Genomic DNA, 14,761 nt, shown 5'->3' on the forward strand with positions numbered 1-14,761 from the left:
ACGGACCTTGAGGCAGAGCGGTCCTCGGAAGTACTGGGTCCAGGGGTGGCAGCCGTTGAGCATGTGCAGCATCATACAACAGCTGCTCCAGACGTCCACCTTGGCGTCGCAGGGCTTGCCCATCACCACCTCTGGCGCCATGTGGGTCTCTGTACCAGGGATGTAGTCTCCTGCGGAGGTGAGGTGAGGTAGAAAAGGCGACTGTGAGCTCTGATGGGCGGAAGCCTCGGCTATGACCACCCCAGTCAGCTCCTGATATACCTCGACTCTGTCTCAAAGTACTGTAAGTAGAGAGAAAGCCTCCAGATCCAACTTGCTGGGGATAAGCCAAGGTGGGGATTGTACTGGGGACAGGAACAAAGAATATATCATCTAACACACGGGCTCTGGACGTCTGCGGTGGTCCAGTGGTTGACAGTCTGCCTACCAGTGCAGGGGACACGGTTCGATCCCCAGTCCAGGAAGATTCCATATACCATGGAGCAACTAAGCCTGTGCACCACAATTATAGAAGCCTGCACTTTAGAGCCTGCGCTCCACAACAAGAGCTGTCACCACAATGGGAAGCCCAGCCCGCGCACAGCTAAGAAGAGAGACCCCTGCTTATCGCAAATGGAGAAAGTCTATGCAGTGATGAAGACCCAGCACAGCCAAAAACAAATAAATAAGTTAATTAAAAAACCCATTGGCGCTGCCATTTGGATCAAACTCTCAAAATGCCTTCTAAAAGGGGGGAGGGATTAATAGTATGATGTTCCTGAAATTTTAGTAACTTAAAAAAAAAAGGAAAAAAAACTTATATGCATAAAAGATTAGAAAGACTGATGCCAGATGTGAATACTGTTATTTTTCTGGTGGTTTGTGTTTCTTATTTTTGTTTAGCTCTACTTTCTGTGAAAGATATTAGAAAAGATATTTTTATAATAAGATATATATGTATATATTATATACTAAAGTTAATATATGATATCAATATATATAATATATATGATATAAAAGATATTTTATAATATAACACTATAGTTATTTCAAAGTGGAAAGCAGGTATCTGTGTTCAAATTACATCTCCAGAATTATCAAGAGTCCTCTGACAACAAAGAATCACTTCTCAAAGATTGCTTTTCCTTTGGTCAAAATGAAATAATTTTATGCTAAAGCTATAAATAAAAAGCAGGGCACAAAACTGTGTTATGATGACCTTAACTATATATAGAAAAGTACCCAAAAAATTATGAATAAGGAAAGACCTGGAGGGAATTATCTAAAATATTCATGATTATCTCTCTGGGCAAGAGGAATGGTAAGAACTTTTCCTCCCCTTCCAAACCACTTAACACTGTAGTTATCTAATATTTTACTGTGGACACGGATTCTTTTAATAATCAGAAAAATATAAGTTAAAAACAGGCATTTCTCCAGCTACAAAGCATAGGCCCCTTGGTCAGCCATCTCATTCTGCTTTGCAAAACCGAACTCTCAGAGGCGAGGGAGGGCTGAGCTCACAGGCTGGGAGCACAGCTCCCCCGTAAAGGCTGGTCAAGGGGCCTGGAGCCCTGGGGGTTTGGAGACAGCAGACCTTGGACCTTGGCTGTGGCACCCAGCTTCTTTTGTTCCCTCCTCTGTGTAACAAAAACATCAGAAGCAAGCACCTGACATGCATGATTGCATTTAAGCTTAACAACAAGCCTCATAACCTAGGGTGGTTGTGGGGCTGAAGAATCTTCATGGACATAAAGTGCTCGCCTCTCTGACTGCCATTAAGGAAGGTACAGGAGAAGGTGCAGGGCTAATGCTTAGTGAAGGCTGCCCGGCTGTTATCTTTGGGGGAAGGGGTGGGGGGCAGGGCATACCTGTGAGCAAAGACTTCCCCAGGCCGTCGGGTTGAAGGCACACAGCATGGCCAAAGTCGCAGAGGGCTGCGCGGCTCCCATCACTGGACAGGAGCACGTTGTCGGCTGCCAGGCCACCCCGGGGAAGAAGAGGAACAGGTGAGTCACCGAGGGCCCCGGCCCAATTTAAACCTCCGGCGGGGCAGTTTTCTGGCTGACCCTACGTGGCAGCTGCAGCTTCTGATTAGTTTCATTAGTCATGGAGGGAGGGGGGAGGCGGGGATCAGTTCAGGCTGGAGGCAGGCAGCAGGCAGGCTCTCAGAGGGTGAGGGGATATGGCCACTCAGCCTTGCTACCCTCCCCTCCCATGGTCACCAGTAAGCAGGAGCTTGATTAGTGTTCCCTGTGGGCATCAGCCACTGGAAGTCACAGTGCCAGGCTGAGGGCTGGGAGAACACATTCTCCTTTCCTGCTGGCTCAGCCCACCCACCTTGATGCAGGCACAGATGATCTGGGAGGAAGCAGGCATGATGGGGCGAGGTAGGAGCCCAACAGGGACCAGGGCCACGGGTGCCCTGGGCCTCACCTTTCACATCTCCGTGTAGAATCCTGCGGGTATGGAGGTATTCCAGCCCTTCCAGCGCCTGGCCCAGGTAGTAAAGGGCCCGGTCCTCTGGCAGACAGCCTTTCTGCTTTATAAGCTGGCCTAGCGAACCACCTAGGAGATCAATGGCTGGTCTTTACATGGAGCTCTTCCAGGCCTCCAAGTCAGCCAAGGGCAAGAGACTTCAAACGGCTGATGTCATGAGGTCAAGGGTTTAAAACTGGATTGACTGGGGACCAAGGTTAACCTGGGCAAGACTTGGAGAAACTCTTGGCTCTGACTCTGGAGGGAGTAAGAGTGGCCCCTGGCTCCTTACCTTCCAGCAGTTCCATGAAGATGTTGACCCAAGGCCCTTCCTTCACAGCTCCATACAAAGGGACGATTCTGGGGGAGGTCAATCCTGCACATGCCATCAACTCCTCGGCCCGAAATACTTCGACTCGCACCTAGAAGGGCCCAGAGGTGGGTGGGAGTCAAGCTGAAGGTCCGGGGTTGGTTCCCTGGGTTCCTATTTGGACCCTTGGAGCTCCCTACATGGAGACCATGGATGGGCCTGGTGATGATTCTGAGGCCAGGCAGGGCCCTGAAGGGCCTGCTGGACACTTAGAAACTAAAGCGTGAACCCTGGGGCGGTCAGGGTCAATGCCTAGCACTTGACTAAAGTTCTACAGTGCTGATGTTTATGGAAACAGTCACACAAAAACGACAGTCCTTATCCAGGCCCCTGGCATGCTGCTCACCCTCAGATCTGCTGAACACAGAACTTTCCTTCCCCCAGCTCAAATGTCCGGACAGTTTCTAGGTTATGGGACCTTTTGTTTATCAACATCCACGTCTTAAGATGCTTCTGTAGCCAGAGCTGGGACAGCCAAGATTCTGGCTCTGTCAGTGCCTCTGGATCCTCAGCATCCTTCTCAGCACTTAGTATTCGCTGATAATTGTTTGCCTTTCCCCCTGAGGGCTAAAATGTCCATGTAGATGCAACAGTGCTTGTTTATTCTGTTTGCAGCTGTTTCCCCAGGATCTGGGCATAGGAGAGGATTCTCCTACGGGGAGGGGCTTGGCCCAGGCCCCGCCTGCAATGGACTGGCAGGCTGGGGACCACCCACTCCTCTGCAGGGACCAGCGTGGCATGGAGGAAAGAAATAGGCCTTGGATACAAGCTACCCGGGCTGAGACCCTGGCTTGGCAGTTTCCAAAGGTGGATCACTTCCTCTAAGCCATGTGTGAATGGTGGGGGCAGTGGCCTCTGCTCCTGTGTAGGGTAGCGGTTTGGAGGGGTGATAACCAGCACTAGGCCTCAGTGGGTGCTCAGGTATGGTAGCTCCTGCCTCCTCCCTCCAGCTCAAATGAGAGCCGCTTAATAAATGCTTATACTTCCTATAATAGAGACTTGTTTTTCCTTCCGGCTGCAGTTGGCTTGCCTGTTATCCCCGAGAAGTGCCACCAGGGGGCGGGAGTGGTAACAACACTAGCCAGGAAGCAGTCGGTCAGGGTCTGGCAGTCTTCTTCGGAGACCTGCTGACTTGTGCGGCTTTTGGACTTTTGCCTATCAGTGGAAAATGTCTCTCTTCTGATTACTTGCAGAATATCTGGTTGATCATCTTGCACGAACTTTGACTCTCTGTCAGTGTTTCCAGCTCTGAACCTGAATTGGAACTAATTTGTCGACAGGACTTGTATTAGCAAACGTCTTTCACCCTATTGCTCCCAAACTGTGAGGTGAAGCGCGCACCACAGAGAGCTCACAAGGGGAACAGTGATGGTGACATCTGGGAACACCACCTAGACTACTAGCCTGAGATAGTTCGGTTTCCATGGCTGCACTGCATTCTTTTGAGGATGTATCTTTATGAAGGTAGGTTTTTGGAGGCTGCTGTGACAAAAAGGTTCTTTAGGGGGATAGTGTGGAGCAGGATGTGAAGGGGATGGTGTCCAGTGATCTCAAAGGTGGAGAAGTTGTGCGTGCCCAACAGGATATACATTCCGTTAGTAATTATGGTTGTTTAAGAAGGAAATTTATCTTTCCATTTATGTGTGTTGTTATGCAAAGGGTTACTAGATTGTTAGGATAAAGACTTATTACTTGACCCAATTATTTAACAGATGAAACTTGCTTTAGTCTGGGGCACCTTGAAAAAATGACATGAAGGGCTGTGAACCAAGGAAGTCTGGAAGCTTAGGCTTTAATTCTGAAGAAATTCGTAAGTCTTTCAGAGTACCCCAGTGATATTAAAACCCTTCCCAACCACTTTGATCAAAGGGAGTTGGAAGGGACACTTCAAAATACAAGGTGTGTTAGAAGTCTGGGGCAGCTCCAGGGAGAGCAGGTTGAAAGGATGCTCTCAAGGGAGAAAGGTTGCCCTTCTAATCCAGGCCAGCTGCCCATCTGGCCACCTTTTTCTCTCTGGACTTCAGTGTCCTCATCTGTACAGTGAAGGCTGGACTCTGATGAGTATGTTAATGAGAACTAATATTTAATGCCCACTTAACAGATTCCAGGGACTGTGCTCAGAACTTTATTCATCGTTTGCATCTTACAATAGACTCGGAGGTGATATCATCTCATTTTATAGACAAAGAAGCTGAAGATCAGACCGGTGACCTGCTCAAGGTCACGGGATATGAAGGGGCAGAGCTGGGGTCTCAGGCGGGGGTAAGCCTCACTCCAGAGCTGCCAGCTCCATACCTTGCTGAAGGCCGTTTTCCAGGGGTATTAGCTTTTACATCCTGGACATTTTTTACTGAAGTTCAAGAGCATGCACGCCCAGGTGGAAGAATGGTCAGCAATCACCTAACTGCCAAATTCACAGGCCATTTCCCTCTGCTTAACTGCCCACATGCTTTATACCAGGGGTCTCTCTTTCCTTCTTGGAACACTCCCTCTTATTTTCTTTAGTATTCATATTCATTTTATTTCACCAGTAAATATAAGGGAATAAAAGCAATTCTACAAGCTCTTTTAAAGATCTCAGGAACAATAATATGTGAGAGGCAGATAGTTTGGTCCTTTATTTCCTCATCATCATGGAGACAGTCTCCTCTTGGTCCTTGTGCTGATTTCCTCAACACTCATCCTGGCTGACTTTACCCACGTGCCCGGCTGATGGCTGCTTCTACCACCTTGCCACCATGTAAGTGTCCACCCCCGTTACAATCCGAGCTCCTTCAGGTCAGGTGTGTGGACCCCACACCTCTGTCCCCAGCCCGGGCCTAGCATCTGGCACAGAGCAGGGGCTTGGTAACAACAGCTGGCTGGACTTGGCCAAAGCCACTCTAGCCCAGATCAGGGCAGAGCAACAGGAGGCTCCTAGAACTCTACGTTCCAGCCAGACATGCTCAAATGAACTGTTCTTAACCCTCTTTGGGCCACAGACCCCTGTGAAAATCTGGTGAATAAAAAGTGTGTGTGGGTCCACCCACACCACGTGTGGAATACAATTCCAGGAGTTCGTGAATCTTATGAATGAACTGACTAGGATTAGAACTTCTACACTGACTGTTAAAAAGCACTAGACAGGTGTCTATTACCAGTGAGGAAATCTGTCCATGATCCACTGTTGCATGAAAATACATGGTACAGAACAAATGAGTGCAACCTCATTTTAATAAAAGTCCTAACTACATGTTTATATATGCATATCAAAGGGTGGTTACCTCAGAAGAGGACTGGGGGACAGAGAGACTTGGTTTTGGGGGTATCATTATTTTATAATGAGTCTCTATTAATTTGAAAGCAAAAGTAAGATCAAACAAAATCTTAAAAAAAACCCCAAAACTGGACATTAAAGCCTGGGTGGGCAACCAATTAGCATCTGACCTGGGGCCAGCAGGGTGCTGACATCATCATGTGATGCTCCACATCCTGGATCCTCCCTGGGGAGCATCAGAGGGCGTGCAGACTTGCTCTGACCCTGTGTGCACTTTGACCTGTGATCCTTGGCCCTCACCCTCCACCCATACCCTCCTGGCAGAGATCTGTTTCTCAGGAGCTAAAAATGCTAAAGGAAACCTTCCTTACTCCCCTTCCCTGGAGAGAAAGGAGGGGGGGAGGTCTGCCTGACCAAAGGCAGCTGTGGGCCACCCAAAGCCAACCCTGCTGAGGTCCTGGACTCGGGGGAGGCAGAGGTCCGAGGGGCCGGCTCTGGGGGGCTTGAGCAGCAGGTCTGGGCCTGGCAAGTCCGCACATTGTGCTTGGAGCTTGTCTGGCTGCCCTGGGGAGGTGAGGAGTGGAGTCCCTGTCCTCTTCTACTATATTAGGGTTGTTTACCTTGTTGCCTGGGACTCTGAGAACCTCAGCAGCGCAACAGCTGAGAAGCCTGGTGACTAAGCTCCCCAGCACAGGCGTTCATCTCCAGGATACTTCACACTCTCTTGCCCTCCTCCCACCCGCCTCTCAGGAGGGACAGCTGAGCCTTCTCTGGTGGCCTGGGGAGGGGACTGCAGCTGAGGAGGTCAGGCACGTGGCCCTGGCATCCCAGCGGGAGATGATGACCCATGCTGGCAAGAACTAAGCACGTGCTTTGGTCAGTGGTGGGGTGGGCAGGGGTGGAGCTGGCTTATTTGACACAGTGTGTCTGAAGTTTGGGGTAATACCTAAGGATAGTCCCCTCTCTCAACCCACTGCCCGAGGCCCAGACTCTCCAGCTTTAACACCTGGTCACGCACCAGCCATGGAAGCCAGCCCTGTTCACATCACAATCCCCTCACCCCTTAAAGCCGCAGGCACCCAAGACAGTGGCGCCAGCAGTGTCCACTCTGCGTGGGGCCTGAGCAGGCTGGACCTGCCTGTTCTGGCTATTTGGCCCCCTTCCTTTGGGGAATCAGAGTGTCCTGAAAAAAAGCCATCTGGAACCAAGGTCCATCTTTGAATTAGCTTATTTCACGCTGCCCATGGGCCAAGGAAGTGGCCTGTGGAAATGTTTCTGATTTCCACCTTAGGAAGTCTTTGGGGCTAGCCCTTATTCTTAGCTGAATTTAAGGTCAAGGGCAAGGTGGCTTCCAATTAAGGTGAGGGGAAGAGTCGGGGTAGGAGAAAGGATATCTGAAGGAGAGGAGGGCTGACACCCTCCAAGGTTTGCTGGGCCTGGACAGTGTGATTTGACAGAAGGAGGCCTCAGGCCTAGGCCCGGCTGTGGGGCTGTGGGCAAGGTGCAGGCCCTCTCTGGCCTCCAGTCCTAACATCACAGAGTGGAGGGAGCGGGAGACGTGACTCCGGCCTCTGCCTCTAATTCAAACTCTAGAAGCGCGAGTCTTCCTCCCCTGCCCCTTCTCGAGGAGAGGGTCAAAGCCAAACTCTGTAGTTGGATAAACCTGCGTGCTGAGTCACTTCAGCTGTGTCCGACTCTCTGTGACCCCATTGTCCGTGGGGTTCTCCAGGCAAGAATACTGGAGTGGGTTGCCATTTCTTTCTCCAGTGATAAGTACGAAGTAAGTGAAGTGCAGTTGCTCAGTCGTGTCTGACTCTTTGCGACCCCATGGCCTGCAGCCTACCAGGCTCCTCCGTGCATGGGATTCTCCAGGCAAGAGTACAGGGGTGGGGTGCCATTTACCTGGGGCCCTCACTAAGTCTCATTGCCTCCTATTGTCCATCTCCCAGGACTGATTACATCCAGTTAACAGGAGGCAGAGTCAGATCTGCCTCCCAAAGGGCTCCTGTCAGGGGGCTTCTCTTAGGGAGGCTCCTGTTAGGGGGAGACTGTGCTCTCGCTATTACCTTGCTATCCGCTGTGAAGTTTAAGAGTTTCAGCTCAGTATGAATTTCGTGACAATCCAATCATCTTCCCGGTTTTGACTTGCCCAAGGGGCCTGGCATCAGAAGGGGCCCAGGCTGCACATACAGCCTCACGCTCCCTCTCACATACACACGCACCAAGCGGGGACATGGGACCAGGACTGTCTCCCCTTCCAGTGCCAGCTGACCCAGGGCAGCCAGGATAGCCAGGCTCCGTTAAAGAGAGTCAGACCCATGGTCACCCTGTGACTAACCCTGAAAGAAGGCAGAGGGAAGGCGATGGGCCTCCGGCCCCTGCCCTCCTCAGCCTCGGAGCCCAGCATACCTTTTTGACGGCACACTGGAAGCCGGTCTGCTTGTCCTCCATCCTGTGGACCTCTCCAAAGGAGCCTCTGCCCAGGCAGGGCTGGCGCGTGGCCCAGTGGACCTCCTCTCGGTACTCATAATCCACCGGCTTGAGTTTCTGGGGTTGGCAGGAGAGAGAGGCCGGTTTCAGTGGCCAGGGCAGTGGAGGGATGAAGGTTACAGTGAGGAAGGCTTGCCAGCTGGTGGCCCATGCCAGGCTGCTGGGCTGAGCTGAGCCCTCACAACAGAAGACACCAACTGGTCTCAGGCAGGGCTTGGGGTCAGCGGGGGGTGGGGTGGGGTGGGGGGGACAGGACTACCAGAGAGGGGGTGATAGGCGAAGGCAAAGGAGAGCTTCACGGTCTGCCTGAGGCAAGCTGATCCTTGCAATGAAAAAACCTCCTCCCCAGATTTGTGGTTGTGGGACAGAAATGAAATTGTCAACGACCTTGACTGTGAAAAAACATGACTTCAGCTAAAAGGTAAAAGAAAGGGAAGGACAACGAAGAGGGGCAGAAGACAAGGGATAATGTCAGAGATGGATGGGATTAACATCCAGAAATCTAAGTTTGGGAAAATCATGTAATGTTACAAAGTTATCCAGTAAACTAGAGAGGGAGAAACAAAGCTATGACAAACCTAGACGGCATATTAAAAAGCAGAGACACCACTTTGCCGACAAAGACCTATATAGTCAAAGCAATGATTTTTCCAGTGGTCACGTACGGATGTGAGAGCTGGACCATAAAGAAGGCAGAGAGCCGAAGAATTGATACTTTCAAATTGTGGTGTTGGAGAAGACTTTTGTGAGTCTTTTGGACAAGCAAGGAGATCAAACTAGTCAATACCAGGAAATCAACTCTGAATATTCATTGGAAGGACTGATGCTGAAGCTCCAATACTTTGGCCACCTGATGCAAAGAACTGACTCATTAGAAAAGACCCTGATGCTGGGAAAGATTGAGGGCAGGAGGAGAAGGGGACGACAGAGCGTGAGATGGAGGGCATCACTGACTCAATGAACATGAGTTTGAGCAAACTCTGGGAGATGGTGAAGGACAGGGAAGTCTGGTGTGCTGCAGTCATGGGGTCACAAAGAGTCAGACACGACTTAGTGACTGAACAACAAGAGGAGGAAGGTGAAGGAAAGGGGGAAGCGAAGATGGGCGGCCCTGGAGGCGGAGGTGGAGGGGGTGGTGACGGCATGTGTCTGTGTGTTTGGGGACTACTTGCCTCAATGAGTAGGACCCCCTCGCTGTCCTCAGTCTCGGGGCTGGGCGCCTGGGGCCTGGAGCCCCCCGCTGACCAGGTCTTGGCCAGGCTGGCCAGGCTGTGGGGCTGGCCGGAGCTCACGCTGCCTTGCAGGGCGTGTACCAGGTACTCCTCCACGGACAGCTTGTCCCTTGAGCCACGAGACAGGCAGCTGGGCTTCAAGTGAGGGCTGGGCAGGGGCTTCTGGCTGTCTACACAGGCCAGTCTGCCCAGGTGAGGGCCAGGCAGGGGCTGCTGGTTGTCTACACAGTCTGCCAGTTTGCCAAGGAAGAAGGACTCTAGCGGGTGAGGCTTCCAGGGCTGGAGAGGGTGGAATGGGAAGGGGTGAGGCAGCCTGCTGTAGGGGAAAGGCTGGGGCAGGGGGCCGGCGTCCTGTGGGTGGTGGACTTTCCACACGTGGTTCAGACACTGCAGGGGGCTGATCAGTTTGTGGAGTTCTGGTCGAGGCAGCGCTGGCCGCAGGCCCTCCCCGAGCTTCTTAAACCAGAGCTGACCAAGGTCTGGCTCCTTCAGAGGCTTGGTGAACTGCGGCACATTTCTAACATATGGAGGACCCAGTGGAGACTCATCTTCCTGCAGGGGAAACACAGTGTTAGGACACGGAGCTGCAGTCAGGGTGCAGGTCTTCTGCAGGCCCTGAGCTGGACATGGAGGTTGGGGTGGGGGGAGGCCTCACCTGCACCGGGACTGTGCAGCTCTCCTGCTCGGGGGTCCTGGGGAGGGGTTTGGCCAAGGCCACCCCTGCCTGAGCAGGGGACTTGGAGCTCTTCTTCTTGCGTTTCTTCCGGGCTTTGCTGCGGCGCTTCCCCTTCCAGCACACACGGGCCATTTTGCCCTCGGTCGAGTGGGCCACATTGTTGGGGATCTGATCAAGACTCTCGGACTGGCTGTCAGACAGACACAGACATGGCGTCTGGGTGTGAGGAGGTGTAGGTAACTCTGCGATGGACTCACAGAGACCCAAGGTCACATCCCAGCTTAGTCAGGACTTGTGGGAATGAAGGACAGTTGCTGAGCCCCAAGGACGGTCCAGGTCCTCATTGGTAAAGAGGAGGTAGTCTTTTCTGCCAGGTGGCGTGGGGATGGGGTTTAAATGAAACAGCTCATTTAAAAAGGCGACCTGGGGGGCTTCCCTGGTGGCTGAGTGGTGTACAGTCCACCTGCTGGTGCGGGAGATGTGGGTTTGATCCCTGGTCTGGGGGGATCCCATGTGCTACGGTGCAACTATAGAGCGACTACAGAGCCTGCCCTCTGGAGCCCAGGAACCGCAGCTACTGAGCCCACACACCACGACCACTGAAGCCCTAGCGCCCTAGAGCCTGTGCTCCACAGCAGGAGAAGCTGCTGCAACGAGAAGCCTGCGCATTGCAACTAGAGAGTAGCCTCCTGCTTGCTGCAACTAGAGAAAAGGCCGTGTAGCATCGAAGACTCAGCACAGCCAAAAATAAATAAATAATGATTAAAAAAAAAAAAGGCTACCTCGGTGCCTGGTCCCAAGGTAAGCCTCTGATAAACAGTGGTTATTACTAAGGTGAGAGGCTGCACATTGCTCTTTTGATGTGGATGGAGAGAGACTAGGGGGACTGCCCATGGAGAGGGCCCAGAAGGGGGCATGTGGCTCAGAAGGCCACACCCCATGGCAGGCCTTCTCAGCTCTGTGTTGAGTTTCTGTGGCCTCTGGAGCAAGGACAGTTGATGTTGGTCACCTCCACTGGGCTCCGCCAGGAATGTGAGGAGTGGCATAAACAGACACCTTGCCCAGGCTGGTGCCCGGGTACCAGGGGAGCCCGCCCTGCTCTGACAGCTGGAGGCTGAGCATCACCATTGGCTCTAACTCGGCTCTCACCCCTCTGGATATCAAGGTCCTGGTGGCCCTTCTGAAAGGGCTGCTGCCAAACAGCTGTGGAGCCAACCACGGCCTCAGCTGCTCTCCCATGGCCTCGTCTTCTGCCCGAGGCCGGAGAGGGAGGCCGACTCGCCCCAGTTCTGGGGATTGCTAGAGGCCTGGGGGTTTCTCAGGCAGCGGAAAGAAGTGAATCCAACAGAAACCTCCAACCCTGGTCAAAAGGCATCGGGCTGGCATAAGGAATCTGACCAAACAGGGAGCATTTCTTGGTTCAAGGCCAGGTGCCCTCCTAAAACCTTTTCATCACTAGTGGTTCCCAAACTCCAGTGATAAAGGACGTCTGCCTGGGGAGAGAGGAGGGCCTATGTCCAGGTTTGACCTCCAGTTGCCAAGAACCAGTCTTTGGGGCTGGGGAACCTCACTGGGGAGCCTCACTCAGCCTCCTTTCCACAGGGCCAGTGAGCTGCGAGTCTGCCCCTGCCTGTTTCCAAGTCCTCATCCCTCCCTGGGTGTGTCTCACAGAGGGAAGGACATGGGAGGTTTCTCCCCGAGTAGCTTCTCTGGGCCTGCACTTGTGGTCACGCACCAGTGGCAAGGTGCCTCCTGTTCCCAGCACCTCCCTACTGATGGGAACTGAGGGGAGCATCAAGGGCTCCGTGGAGAATACAAATAAAACGTTAAGCTGATATGACCCAGAGGCAGTCATCCACACTCTGGGAGCAGCTTTTGAAAAGCTTATTTGGCTGGGAGAGCGGCTCAGCCAGGAAGCCTGGGTGGGTTCCAAGAGCCGAACCACAGGTGCTGAAGGCGGGAGCCAGGGGTCATTCGGGAGCGGCTGGGGTGAGCAGCTGGGGTGGGGACGCTGCTGCTGTGTCAGCTCGAGGCGCCCCACTCAGGCTGACCGCCTTACCTGTACTGTTTCGAGCCAGCGATGAAGATCCGTTCTGAAAAGGTGGGGCTGAACTCTTGGCTGTTCTCACCTTTTAATTAAAGGCAAAGGGGTTGGACGAGCAGAAAGGAGAAAGAGGGGGATTCGGCACTTAGGAGAGCGGCACTTTGCAGATGCCTTCCTGGCCACTCCTCTCTCCCGTGGCTTACCACCTCTCATGGTGACCTCACTCTGCCCTCCCAGCCTGGGGGTCAAGGGCACTGGGCGTGCTTACAACACGGGATCATTTAAGGGCACCCACCCCACTTCACACACTGTGAGGTGTAAGTGAGACGGTCCATATAAAACACTCGACCCGGTGCCTGGCACATGGCTCAGTATATACTATGACATACGTGTGTGGGCTGAACTACCATAACCATGCCACTCTGCTGCAATTTTTATTGTCTCATCTCTCGTCAGAGACCAGCCAGAAGGAAGCAGAAGATGTGGGGAAGGATGGATGTACGTGGGAAAAGACCGTCACCAGCGGTTGGTCTCACCAGGCTCCACCCCAGAGACTTCCTGGGGTGGAGGGAAGGTGTGGGGAGGGAGGGGACTCCTGGCCCTACCCACCCCCTTGGGAGTTTCTCAGGCTCTGGCAGCAGAGCCATCTCTGAGCCATCTTGAGGTCTTGTGAGCGGAAGCAGAAGGACCAGACCGGACCTCAGCCTGCTCTGCAGGCCTGAGGGCAGGTGTTCATCCTTTGGGGTGGGGGCCGCCTTGAGGTGGAAGTGGTGAAGAGCCTAAGGCCCCAGAGCAGCTTTCCGGGAGACCTGGCCTTTCCTGTCTGGGCCTCTCCAGAGATGCTCAGGCTGCCTGAGGTCCCAGCAGAAGGCAGAGGGCCTGCCTGATGACCCTGCAGACTCCCTGGCACCTTGGAGCCCACGTACCCCTGCCTCCCAGCTACCTTCCCCTGCTTTGGTCACCATGGGCAACGCCTCCCTTCCTGTGTGTCCCTCCCTGGCACTGTCCTAGCTCCCATGTCACACTGATTCCTGGCTTAACCCCCTGTCCTATCTTGTGAGCGTCTCCTATGGTGGTCACCCTGACCTCCCTCTTCCACAAGGGGACCCTGAGCCCAGCCCTACCCGTGGCCAACCACCCTCGTCCATATGCTGTGCCCACCCTCTCTCTCTGCACCCCGCACCCTGCCCTGAAGCCCGGGGCTCTTACACTCAGCCTGGGCGATGATGGAGATGGCAGCTGGCCCAGCCTCGGAGCCGTCCTTGGCTGTGCCTTTGGTGATCACGTCGTTCAGGATCTCCCACTTCCCGCAGAACACGGGGCTCTTCTCCACGGCCTCCAGCTTGTGGACGGAGCTCTGTTTCTTCCCCATCACCTGTGTCTTCTCCTTGGCTTTGGCGAACTCCTTCTGCTGCCCGACCGTGGAGCCGGGGGCGCCTGGGCAGGCCATTTCCATCACTGCCATCTCCCAGGCTCACGCTCACCCTGCGAGAGAGACAACACGCAAAGCAGGTCACCCCTAGATCCCAGGGCAGGCTGCAGTGGGAGGAGAAAATCAGGGGGCAGAGAGGCTTTGCCCTCTCAGGCCACATGTATTTATCCTCCAAAGGTTCCAAATGGCAACCTCGCCGCAGTCTCATGTGGGGTGAGCCCCCTGGCCCTACCAGCTCTTCCCCTCCACTTCACAAGAACTCTAGTCCACCTCCTCTGGGACAGCTGTGGATCAATGCCTGGGTTGGTTCTTTCTTGCCTTTGTAAATAATGGCTGAGTCGTCTTCTGCTGTTTGTTTTGTGGTGAACTTTGCTTCCGCAGAACAGGGTGGTGGATCCCATACTCCAAAGCTATTAGTCACCTCACCGATTCTGCACAAGCCTTGCCTTCTTAGATACATGCCTGTGCCACCCATTGAGGGCTTTTCTCCGAGTGGAGAGAATCGAAGTTTGGTTTTGTTCCCAAGTTACAGGTAGAGGCATGCGTGTACATATGTGAGCGCATGTGATGTGTGTATATATACATATAGACATGCATGCACGCGTGTATACATATAGATGTGTGTGTCTATTTAAATATACACACATTATATAGAGACACATATGAAATCCTGTAAAACCTAAAAACCACGCAAGCAGCAACACCAGAACTTGGCTCCTTCCCTGAGCTGCATCTGTTTGTGGCTTTCCAGAAGGGACTGACATGCTTCCTTCTGTAATGTCCAAACTCACTTGCTGAAAACCT

At 53.0% G+C, this 14,761-nt stretch overlaps 1 protein-coding gene and 1 long non-coding RNA gene across 3 annotated transcripts in view; one reads left to right on the top strand and one right to left on the bottom strand.

Moving 5' to 3' along the window:
• MAP3K14 (mitogen-activated protein kinase kinase kinase 14) overlaps positions 1–14,761 on the bottom strand; it is a 43,098-nt gene that overhangs the window by 6,396 nt on the left and 21,941 nt on the right. The window contains exons 2-10 of the mRNA XM_069543677.1: positions 13,735–14,010; positions 12,541–12,610; positions 10,461–10,671; positions 9,746–10,357; positions 8,493–8,630; positions 2,750–2,879; positions 2,416–2,547; positions 1,851–1,955; positions 7–170 (exon numbers count right to left, since the gene is read on the bottom strand). Coding sequence (XP_069399778.1) covers positions 7–170; positions 1,851–1,955; positions 2,416–2,547; positions 2,750–2,879; positions 8,493–8,630; positions 9,746–10,357; positions 10,461–10,671; positions 12,541–12,610; positions 13,735–13,990 — 1,818 coding nt within the window. The 5' untranslated portion in view covers positions 13,991–14,010. The remainder of the gene's footprint in view (positions 1–6; positions 171–1,850; positions 1,956–2,415; positions 2,548–2,749; positions 2,880–8,492; positions 8,631–9,745; positions 10,358–10,460; positions 10,672–12,540; positions 12,611–13,734; positions 14,011–14,761) is intronic.
• LOC138415280 (uncharacterized) lies at positions 1,655–14,306 on the top strand. Of its 2 annotated transcripts, none has more exons than XR_011247171.1 (3): positions 1,655–1,988; positions 4,021–4,291; positions 12,982–14,306. It is a non-coding gene; the product is annotated as an uncharacterized lncRNA (long non-coding RNA). The 2 variants fall into 2 exon arrangements; XR_011247170.1 differs by lacking the exon at positions 12,982–14,306 and adding an exon at positions 4,929–5,874.

The sequence above is a fragment of the Ovis canadensis genome, chromosome 11 (assembly GCF_042477335.2).
Source record: "Ovis canadensis isolate MfBH-ARS-UI-01 breed Bighorn chromosome 11, ARS-UI_OviCan_v2, whole genome shotgun sequence".
Lineage (NCBI taxonomy): Eukaryota > Metazoa > Chordata > Mammalia > Artiodactyla > Bovidae > Ovis > Ovis canadensis.